The 12,024-nt window shown below is 34.2% G+C and overlaps 1 protein-coding gene and 1 pseudogene across 14 annotated transcripts in view; one reads left to right on the top strand and one right to left on the bottom strand.

The window, feature by feature from the left end:
- Positions 1–12,024, top strand: part of HELZ (helicase with zinc finger) — a 134,265-nt gene that overhangs the window by 54,153 nt on the left and 68,088 nt on the right. For 11 of the 14 annotated variants that reach the window (XM_025046979.1, XM_025046975.1, XM_025046977.1 and 8 more), the window contains 3 exons: positions 4,891–5,224; positions 6,045–6,196; positions 11,352–11,534. In XM_025046979.1, the coding sequence (XP_024902747.1) occupies positions 4,891–5,224; positions 6,045–6,196; positions 11,352–11,534 (669 nt within the window). The remainder of the gene's footprint in view (positions 1–4,890; positions 5,225–6,044; positions 6,197–11,351; positions 11,535–12,024) is intronic. The other 3 variants (XM_015589744.2, XM_025046982.1, XM_015589735.2) reach the window with 3 other exon arrangements.
- On the bottom strand, positions 9,090–9,210 carry LOC112480135 (annotated as a pseudogene).

Here is a 12,024-nt window from a genome sequence, read left to right as displayed (position 1 = left end):
TCTTTCTGTAAATGGATGGAGAGTAAATATTTCAGGCTTTGTGGACTTTATACAGGCTTTGTTGAATATTTTCTTTGTTATGTTTTGTTTTCTGTTTTTGTAAAAACCATTGTTAGTCAAGGGCTATACAAAAGCAGGCCGAAGTTGGATTCGGCTCTTGGGTAATGCTCCACTTTGTCCAGTCGGGTCATTTTGCTTGTCTGTTGAAGCAAAAGTGAGACTAAGTCACCTTTAGAATGGTGAGGAATGTTTTGTGGTGCAGTGAGAACTATTTTAAAATCAGAAGACAGTTATATGGGTAAATGACGTTTATGTGTAATGACGGTAATAATGTATTCTGAATGCACTGAAATTTGCCTTTTTGAGACTTCGTAGTTAGACTTAGCACACAATTGATAGGATATTTCCCTAGGTCCAGAGAATGTGTTTATAATTTGTGATCTTTGACAATTTAAGCGGAATATTACAATTGTGACTGTAGTATCAAGGGAATTCTTACTGATTTCTTACAATTTAATTGTAAGGATTGGACTATACTTTTACATGGTCGCCTTGGCATTCCTTCCTTGAAAATAGATTGAATGTAGCCTCTGAGGTTTAGACAAAATATATTTTGCCTTGAGGTTGGATTTAGTAATCAAGTTTATCTTTTCTTTTTTAAGAGATGATTTTTCAAAGCAGTCCAGAAAGTAAGATTTCTCTTTATGTTCATTTTTAATGTGAGATGCATGGAGGTGGTAAGGATAACATTGCATTTTATTTAAGTTTTAGAAAATGCTTTTCAGTTCTTTTAGGGTATTTTTTTTTAAACTTCTCGTCCTCAACTGCATATTGATATGCATTCAACGATTCTGCCTTGAAGTGACATGTACTTGATTCTAAGATATACATTTTCAAAAGAAATTGACTTTGGCTGAAGCTGTCGTGTCCATTAGACTGTGTAGTGGCATGCCTAATCGGGTTGTGGCTTCTCAAAGCGGACAGCTGGCATGAAAGGCCTGGTGTGTGAATGTGCATTTCATCATTAAGGTGGGCAAGGCCTCTTTTGGTTATACCTTGGTTCTGTTTCTCGCCTCAGTAAACCCAGGGATTGGCTTATTACCTGGGTTGGTTTTTCTTGTTGTTCATATAATCAAAAATTATATGAAGTGAAATTCACTGTATAGCTTTGAAAATTTTTAAGGTTATACTCAAGAGATATAACTATTACTAAGATTGATAGAGCCATATTTCTTTTAGTACAAACGTGGTTTTAAATTTTTTGGAAATTTGGTTGGCTGTTATCCTGTCATTCCCCAAAAGGTTAGGAATTATGTAAGCTGTAATGCTGATTTCACATGTGGCATGTAACAATGGGAAGATGGTTTTTCTTTTTCTTAAGAAATATCTTTGTTAATTGTAGGACATATTTTGTATTTTAGGTATTTCAGAATTATTAAATCTTAAAAATACGTATTTTAAATACTTTAGAAAGCTTACTAATGTAATTTAGTTTTAGCTTATTTTAGAAAAATTAAATATCAGTAACTAACTTCTATTAGAAAGTCTGTAATTTCTGCATCTTGAACATATGATAAATTTTCTATGGGAAAAGCTGTATTTTGTATTTCCTAGTGTTTTTACCTCAAGAGTTTTGTTGCAAGACATAGCTAAATGTCACAAGAGGATTCTCTTATTGCTTTAAAACTGTGAGATTAATTTTGCATGGCTGCTAAATTGTGATCAGGTGTTTTGGGATGGCAGATTCTCAAACAGATATTAACAGTAAAACAATATATTGCCCATGTTAGTTAAGAAAATATTACAAGATTTCACAAATTTGTTAGGGAATAATATAAAGTAGTTGAAATGGGAATATGGTACCTTGAAAAATTCAGATTATTACAAAAATATAAAGTTAATTGAAAGGACAAATTTTATTGAGTATTCAAAAGTGTTAAGTTCTAGGCTAGTCACTGCTGATTCTAAGGCAAACATATTTCTTTGTTCCCCAAAAGTTCGTATGGGGAGACAGACCTATAAATATAGAGTTATAATGCAATGTGATTAGCACTGCGAGAGAGGAATGCACAAGGGCCCCATGGAGAGGCACCTGCCCCACATTAGTGGGGAGCCGGAGGATGGTCAAGTAAAGGAAGGAATCAAGTCTTCTTTCGGGACCACATGGTATTTAAGCTAAATTTTGAAAAACAGGTAAAATTGGCAGGTAAGAAATAAGACAAAGGTATTCAGTTAAAGGAAACAGGATATGAGAATAAGAACGTAGAGTTTTGGGGGAAGCTACAGTTTGCCATCATAATTGTAATGAGAGGCACACGTGTGGTGGGGTGGGTGGTGAGAAAGCTGTACTTGTCTGCTTATCATCAGACTCGCATTTTACAAAGACCCTCTGGTGGTGGTAGTTCAGAGAACAGATTTGAAGCACGAAGTCATGTTAGGCGTTACAGTAATCCAAGTAAAAAATGTTGAGATGCAGATGAATTCAAAAAAGGAGGAACTAAGAGGGCCTGGTGATTGTATGATGGGAGGAATGAAGGTTGGTGAGAGGCAGGGTCAAGGATAACTTGGTTTCTGTCTTGGACACTGAGGTGGATGATGGTGCTCTTAAGTTGTATAATACAGGGGAGGATTGGTTTGGGTGATATGTGGAGAGGTCAGATGGTGACTCTCTTCTGCTCGTACTGAGTTTGAAGAGCATATGAACCAAGATGTCTGTTTGACAGTTGGGTTTACAGCCCTGAGCTGAGGGATCTAGGAGAGGGCAGCCTCACGTAGTGAGAATTACAGAGTAAGAAGAGGGCAGGATGGAGCTTTTCAAAGGTGGATGATGCTTGGATGGAAGATGGAGGAGCATCTGGGAAGATAGGAAGAAAACTGGGAGAGTATGACCTTCCAGAAATCTGTGAAAGAGTTTAAAGAATAAGGAGCATGGTTGCAAAAAAAAAAAAAAAAAGGTTAGAAAATTGGGGGTTAGAAAACTACATCAGCTTTAGCAACAAAGTGGTAATTTATGAATCAAGAATACACTGTAAGAAATTTCTTTGCTCTGGGAAAGTTTTAACTTTGAGAAAGCATAAATAATGTAAGGGTTCCTGTTCTTTTTATTTTAATTATTTTATCTTATTTTTTAAATTTATTTTTTATGGTGACTCGTTCTTTTTAAAAGGATATATTTTATTTTAAAAAAGCAAGTAAACATAGATTACATGTAAACTGGGGAGTGTAGTATACTTTTATGTTTCATTTTCATTTTTAGATTTATTTTTATATAAATTCTTAGCGCACATTCCATTTTTAAAGAGTCAAATATAACTAGATAACATTTAATCTGTATTTCTTTAAATTACCATCCTACTTTTCTAGTTTGGATCTAGTCAAATGTGCTTAGAGAATGAGGAAAATACTGTATAATGCGACTTTTAATAATTTCATATATATGAGGTAAATATGAAATGTGTAAGTATATTAGGCAAATACTGCTAGAATTCATTTGATCCTCATTTAAAGCTACATTATTAAATATTAATTTTAGTATATATTTATACATCTTTCTGGAGCCTTAAATGTTCCATTGTAAAGTTTAAATTACCAATGGAGCTTGTAAACTCTTATGACATATTACATGCATAAATAGCTATTCAGATGTGTTATTTTTTGTAAATATTTTCATAAAAATATTTCCTTATAATTTTGTAATTTTATTTTTTTATAATTTTATAATTTTAAAGTATATACATAGACATTCAAAATTTTAATATAGAGTTTAAATTATATTTGGTTTCTCAATATTGTAACAACATAAATGTTTTTATTAAAGAAATTAATGTTTAAAAAAAAGGTTTCTTTCTTTTTCCTTAAGAATTTATAAGACATTCTTGACATGATGCATACAAAAGAAGATCTGAAAAGAAAACAGTTCAATAGTACCATTAAGAAGTAACCTTTTCTACAAATGGATGTGTAGATTTTAAAACAATTTAATTTTTTTATTCAAAAATTTTAAACTTTCTGAGAAAAAGTACAAAATGTTCTCATCCTTACCACTTTGTCTTCACTCCTGTAGCACCATTGCAGAATGACATAGGAGAAGAGCTGTGGATTAGTTTAAATGTTTCTTTCACTTCATATTACTTGACTGTGTAAATTAATCTTGATTCTCTGTGCTTCTTTCGCACACGTGTTCCCTCTCATGCTCACTTGTACACATGGAAGTGTGAGTGAGTGCACCAACCATTGTTTAACTTCTCTTGTAGCCATGAACAAAAATTTTTTTGGATATTATTCATTAATAGTATTGTATGGTTAGCATCTTTTGGTAAAATCTGCTTAGGAAGCATCAGTTTAATAAAAACCCACTGTGGTTTCAGTGCAGTGCGTTTTTTTCTGGTTCTAGGTGATTTTAAAGTCTTAGTTGTCCCAAAGGTGTGTTCAAACAGATTTTTTTTTTAATTAAAAATATTTTTTTAAATTTTCAGGTTTTTTTTTTATTTTCAGTTAGAGTTGGCATTCAGTATTTTTTTATATTAGTTTCAGGTGTACATCATAGTGATCAGCAGACTTTCATATTAATTACACAATATTTCACTATTAGAAAATTATACTTAGCTTCTTTTTAAATGCTAAGACTACAAAGAGGTGTGTATATTTTTCAACACAGTTAAGTATGTATCTTCTTATTACGTGGAAATTTATTCACTTTAAGAGAAATTTTGTTGTCTCCATCTTAGACTAAAGGCAGACAGACAGATTATGTAGTTTGTAGCCCAGTGGAGTGAAATTGATAATGAAATTTTAACTTTTTGTACCTTTATATTCGATTTATTTTGTTTTACTCTTTCTGTTAAGTTTTTGATGTAAAACATTCAAACGCATTTCCTACTTCTGATTTAGATTCAACCTTAAAGTGCAGTTGCAGATTCTAGCAAGCTTCATGCTCACTGGAGTTTCTGGAGGTGCGAAGTATGCTCAGAATGGACAACTCTTTGGTCGCTTTAAGCTTACGGAAACACTTTCTGAAGATACTTTGGCTGGACGGCTGGTGATGACCAAAGTCAATGCTGTTTATTTATTACCAGTCCCTAAAGAGAAGTTAGTACAGACCCAGGGAACCAAAGAGAAGGTTTATGAAGCTACTATTGAAGAAAAAACAAAAGAATATATATTTTTAAGGATATCCAGGGAATGCTGTGAAGAACTTAATCTTCGGCCTGATTATGACACACAGGTATGTTCTGAGTTTGGCAGCATGCTCCTCGTCAGCTGATACTCTTCTGTTTTGGTTTTTCTTCCTCTGCCATACCCAGAAGTGCAGTTGTTTTTGAAGTATTATACTGATGGGTGGAGAACTGAACCTCTGGTAACTCTCAGAGAAAGAGGATTCTATTTAATGGAAGTATCATCTAAAATGTTCCAATTTTACACAAGGTCATACTTTCCGATTAGAGTCTTAAATCAGCAATGGAGAAACAGATTAAAAGAATTAAGTTTTATCCTGGGACAATTCTCATCTGAAGTTGTATCTGCTTCTGTTCTCTGTCTTTATGGATTCTCAGGTGAACTGTGTGTTCAGTCTGCCATATTTAACTGGAAAGCTAATCCTTTTTTTTTTTCCAAACATAAAATGGTGAATAGTATTCATTCATAGTAAATTGATGTCTTCGGGCTGGTTTTTATCACTCAAGAGATGGTTTTGATTTTTCTCAAATATATTCTTCATAGGAATGGTGGAATCAGATACCCTTTATCTAGAGATTAAATGATTTACAAGTGCTTCAGTTTCTTTGGTGTAAAACAATGATAATAATAGTATATACATCATTGACTTATTAAATAAGATAATCTATGGAAAGTGCTTATTGCAGTGCCTGGCACTAAATAAAGTGAGTATTTAGCCATAATAATTGTTATTAGAATACTATTCTACTTTAAAAGAATCTCTAAACTTGGTCCCCCTAAAAGATTATCTCCATAGAGTATTTTAGTGAGCTGCAAGTGTTGATGTTTACTTTCATGCTTTTTCAAAAAATGTTTATTTTGTGTTCCAGGTTGAACTTCAGTTTCAGTTGAATCGATTACCCCTCTGTGAAATGCATTATGCGCTAGACAGGATCAAGGACAATGAGGTTTTATTTCCAGACATCACCATGACTCCAACTATACCATGGAGTCCCAACAGGTACAAAAAGGAGATAGCTCGGTAAAGGAAATTACGTTAATGTTCAATTAAATATCTGTATCAGATAACTCAAGCATTCTTTTGTAAGAAAGTTTCCCTGTATTCTCCGGGAGATATTTTATTAGTTGTGGAAGGAGAGTGAAAGAACCCTTAAATGAAACATTTGAGGTTCATCATCTATTTTCTTCACTTTTCCTCCGAGTCTAAATGAGTTTTGTTGCTTTTCTCAACAGCCTGAATTTGATATGATGTCAGGCAATTTAGGAATATTTCTGAGTAGAACTTGAATGGGAAAATTAGGGCCTTTCTAAAAGTGTTTTAAATAGTTAATTTTTGAACATAAAAGACATTTTTGTAATTTAGCAAGTAGAGAAAGTGTCGTAGAAGATACTACTTCAGAAACTACTCTCAAGTTAATGATTGTGTAAATATTTTTCTGTTTAAATTCTATTTGGCATATCTTTACATGTAGTTAAATACGATACTTCTATTTCATTTCCAGAATAACAGTAGTGATGCCTGCATGACTAACTACATTTTTCTTTTCATCCTTTTAGCGGGTTTTATTCTGTTGGTCCCTGCCCAGTTTATTTATCACTGTGTCAATCCAGTCACGATAGGGTGGCCCTGGTATCTTCAGTAAGGTTTCCACGGTCACCCTGGGTATTGGCATCTAGCTGGCAGACAGGGGAAGAATGAGCACAGGAGCATCATGGGGGAAGTTTTTATGGGCCAGGTCTAGAGGTGGCATTTATCTCTTCCCCTCACATTCTGTTTCTTCCGGTTCTAAAAACAGAACAAAACAAAATATGCCTTTCAACACAGAAACCAAATCATTTCCCCCTTATTTGTATTTACCCTTACTATCTATTCCCATTCTTCTTTTTACTGCCAAAATTCTTGAGCAGGAATAGTCTACATATTTCCAGAATTCTTATTTATTAATTCTGTAATCTCTGTTTTTCTCTTCTTCACTCTCCTGAAAATAATCAGTGATCTACTAAGTGTGAAAATCCAGTGACATCTTCTCAGTTCTCATTTGATTCAGCTTCTCTGCATCTTTCCCTGGCTCCCCATTCTTACAGCCCCTGCGTAATTTAGAGCTGGACTATTTCAGTCACCTTTTAGTTGGTCTTCCATCCTGCTGTCTTTGTCTCTGTTCTCTGGTCCAACCCACATATTTCTCTCAGAGTTAGTTTGCCATATTTCTCTCAGAGTTAGTTTGCCAAAATAATCATTTCACTTCATCGCTTATACTTCTCTGAAGGCTTCTCCTTGATACGTAGATAAATTCTGAGCAGCCTAATACCAGACTCCTATGTGGTCCCATTGACAGCGTTTTCCAGCAGTATCTTTTCAGATTTCTCTTACTTTTTTCTACTTGACACCCCGCTTCTCCCTCTAAATTCCCATATGCTCTAACCATATTGAATTACTCGTTTAATTTGCCCTACTCTTATTTGCCTCCTTATCTTTTAAAAAATTTTAAAAAATTGGAGTAAAATCTTCATAGCATAAACATTTTGCCATCTTAACTATTTTTTACAGTTCACTAGTATTAAGTATATTCACATTGTTGTGCAGTCAATCTGCAGAACTTTTTCATCTTCCAAAACTGAAACTTTATACTTGTTAAACTCTGCATTTCCCCCTCCCCAGCCCTGTCGTCTCTTCTGTAAGTGATATTCTCCCCGCAAAATAATCTTTGCCCAGTATTAATTTATCGAAGATCTGTCTTTTAAGATTTAGTCCAGCTCAAGTGCTCTCTCCTTCAAGTAGATAAGCCTTATCCTTCCATTTAATTATTTCAACAAATATTTATTGGGTGCCTACTCTGTGCTAGGTTCAGTTTTGTGTTTTCAAGCATAATTTCTCTCAAATTAATTTTTGTCAGTTGTGTACATTTCTACTGTTCTCCTTAGATTATGAGCTTTAAAAAATTAAAATTTTTTCAGTTATAGTTGACATATATAGCACATAGCAATATATTCAAATATCCCTAATTGCAAATGTTAACTGTAAAAGTTAACTAAGAAAATGTCAAATAGCAGGAAACTTTTAAGCAGGAAGAAATTCCATACCACTGTAATTATAAATAGTAATTGAAATGTATCTGGGTCTGGGAACTTACTGAAAAATCATTAGCCATTTAAAATCTTTTCTGAAATAAGGTAGAATATAGATAGATAAATAAAGGTGAGAAATTATTCTTGGGCATGTAGTGTATAAATTAATTGTAACAGTGCATTAGACCAGGGGGAAAAAAGAACTTTGAATTAGTTTGGTACCAGGCATAAAATAACATTTATTTTATTCAGAATAAACTTGAAGAAACTTAATATTGTTTTAAGTTGTGAAAATCGGAGATGACTCTTACCAGCACGTATATTGTAAATCTTCTTCCCTTTATTTAGCAGGTGGTACAATAAATACAGTTTGTGTTACTCATTGGCTTTCTATAAATTTTTATCATTCATGACAAGATATTAAAGAGATGACCAGCATTGATAAAATTTCTGATCTGCTCTGAAGCATTATTACACTGAACCAACTGAGAAGTAGAATGGGCTACATAAACAAAGAGATATTGACATCTTTTAGAATTATACCTATAAATCTGTCATTAACCTTTTAGGTTTATACTTGTGTATATAATTTAATATCTGTTCATAAGTTTATTAAAGTGTCTGAATTTGAAAGATTAGAGGTTGTTTTAAAACTTTCTCTTTTTAAAAAGTGTACTAGTCAAGTAATATTTTTCTGAAATCTTCAGAAAATTTTATAATAATAGAAGCTTACATTAATTGAGCACTTATTGCTCAATTATTTTTCTTTTTCTTTTTCTTTTTCTGTGGTTGACCTCACAGATTGCAAGGATCTTGTCAGCTTACAATCCCTTAATTTTTATTTTTTATGCCTACAGCACCTGGTCTTCCTAGGTGGTCTCCCATCCAAGTACTAACCAGGCCCCATCCCTGCTTAGCTTCTGAAATCAGTCAGACATTAGGCTTGTTCAGGGTGGCATGGCCATAGACTTCAATTATTTTTCTAAACAACTTGAATGCATTACATCATTTGATTTTTAAAATAATCATCTGATCACATATTATCTCCATGTACAGATAAAGGAACCATGGTCCCAGGTATCATAGAATCACAGTGGTCAGGTATTGATGCAAATAACAGTTTACTGAACTAACTGTGGCTTTAACATGTAGAGATAGAGGCTCAGAGTTAAGTAGTCCAGGGTTGGTACCAGGGCTCAGCAGTGCCATAAAGGATCAAGGTTTCCGTCTTCTCTCTATCCTATAGAGTAGGGGTTCCTAACCCTCCAGGCCGCGAACTGGTATCGGTCAGTGGCCTTTTAGGAACTGGGCTGCACATCAGGAGGTGAGTGGCAGGCCAATGAGCAAAGCTTCATCTGTATTTGCAGTCGCCCCCCCGCAGTGCTAGCATCACCGCCTCAGCTCCACCTCAGATCATCAGGCATTAGATTCTCATAGGAGCACCCATCCCTGGTGCCAAAAAGGTTGGAGACCACTGCAGCATAGAGCGTGTTGGCTTTCTTCTTGATGCCTGTTTCTTGATTATAAGATGGCTGCTGCAGTTTTATTTACCGAAAGGAGCAGAAAGGGATTTCTTCTAGTGAGGTGTTGTTTCTGTTTCTTTGGATATAGAAGCCCTTCTGAGGAGCTTCTTGCACATCTCATTGGCCAGGTTGGGTCTCCAGCAGAGGAGGCTGGGCAGTGAAATGTTAATAGTTGCCTAGGCTTAATAGAGGAAAGGTAGAAAGGGTGCGTGGATGGCTTGGGGGTAACTGTTCCGCAGTGTCTGCCACATATTTTAGATCTGTACTTAGCAGTTAGTTACCTAGAGCAATATCCTCATTCATAGAAGATAGAACATTGCTAGAAATTGGCAGACGGGTGAGTAAATAAGCTAATTAATGCTTAACTCTTTGGAGTGAAATGCTTGAGCTTTAGTAAATGGCTTCCAGGAAGTCTAGTGCCATTGGTCAGTCCTTTTGTTTTTTACCTAAAAAATTTTAATTTCAGAAAAATAAGTAATGGCATGTTTATATAGCCAGTTTGTTTTCTAAGGTTTTACATTTTTAGTAGAATGTTGTTTATTTGAAATTAATATAGCATTAGTTATAATTTTTAAAAACTGAAAGTGTTAAGATTTTCCATAAATAACCATCTTCTGATTTAAGCAGAGAATAGCCTCATAAAGAAGGAATTTTCACTATACCATGTCCTCCTACTTCAGGGTCATTTTGTAGGCACTGTGCAAATTTTCCGAGTCTCTTTACACACCCTTCCTATTTTGGTTCACATCCCTATCATTTTTACCATAGTTGTTGCGATATTTAGTATTTTAATTGTAGTTGTGAGAAAGAATGCTGTTGATTCTCCACTTGGTTTGATCCCTTTCAGCATCTGCTGTCCATTTAAATCTTCGAAACTTAGCCAAGTCATAGAAGGGACACTAGTAAGCCGGATCTCATTACAGCAGCCATTTGTGCTACCGTGACAGGTGTTCTCTACTCTGAAAAATATGACATACGTGTATTACTTGTGTATGTGAAAATATTAGAAACATTTCATGTCGTTTGGCCTTTTAAAATAAAACTGCTGTTTTCCGAATTAAGAACTTCACAAGTTTGATATCTCTTAACAGGGACATACAGGCTTTTTCTTTTCTCTTTATTTTAAACTTTTCTAAGATATCTTTCAGTGGATTAGAAATTGAAAATCAGTTTCCTTTTTGCATTTTGTATACTATGCAAAGAAACTACTATATTATCACAGAAAAAAAGTTTTCTGATATTATGTAACAGAGAAATTACATTTTAGAGACACTTTCATTACGATGTATAGACTTGGCAGAAACTAGACTAGAAGTGTGTGATGTCTATAGGTTATTTATCAAAATCTTTTTGCACTTGGAGCAAGACAAGATAACTAAAGTGAGTTTTGATGAAAATAGCAAAATATCTTACTTATACCAACTCTGTTGGGTAATTTTCTAAAAGATAGTTTTAGCATAAGCATTTGTTTTTATAGATGCTATGTTATTTCAGTATTTTTCATGATTCAGTGAAATTCAGGATACTTGTATGTCATGTTCTGTTTATTAATAAACTGTATTTGTTTGAAATTTTTATTTTCTATAGACAATGGGATGAACAGTTGGATCCTCGACTAAATGCAAAACAGAAAGAGGCGGTTCTGGCCATTACAACTCCACTTTCAATACAGCTGCCTCCTGTTCTCATCATCGGACCCTATGGGACAGGCAAAACGTTCACTCTAGCTCAGGCCGTAAAGCACATCCTCCAGCAGCAGGAGACGAGGTGAGATGGTGGTATGTGTGCTCCGATCTCGTTAGCAGGGCATGACCTTGGTCCTTGTTGTGAATGCAAAGTGAGAGCTAGCAAGCCAGCTTGTAAAAATTTTAAAAAATAAAAAAGAGAAAAGGACCCACACTCAAACCCCAAAGCACTAAAATTTGAATTCTCTTAAAACATACTGTTTAGAAAAATTGGCAATGTAGAGAATGATAGCGTTTAAATAAATAGCCAGCAAAACTCCAAGTCTGCTAAGGAATTATGACATATATTAGAGCAAAAGGGTTGGATTTTTAAAAAATAATTTTATGTGATGGATTTAGTAATAATTTGGGGGAACTTATTTCCTTTATAGCATAAAGAGTAATATAATTTTCTGAAGCATCATTGAATTTTATGTTAGAGGTTATTGAGTAGGTTGAGGGAAATGTATAATGTTAAGATGGCCACTGCTTTTTTTTGGTATTATACTGCTTGAATAGTTTTGTGTTTTATCATT

Source organism: Pteropus alecto, unplaced genomic scaffold, assembly GCF_000325575.1.
Source record: "Pteropus alecto unplaced genomic scaffold, ASM32557v1 scaffold134, whole genome shotgun sequence".
NCBI classification, from domain to species: Eukaryota; Metazoa; Chordata; class Mammalia; order Chiroptera; family Pteropodidae; genus Pteropus; species Pteropus alecto.
The sequence above is the reverse complement of the archived record's forward strand: the minus strand, read 5'-3'. Positions and strand labels throughout refer to the sequence as shown.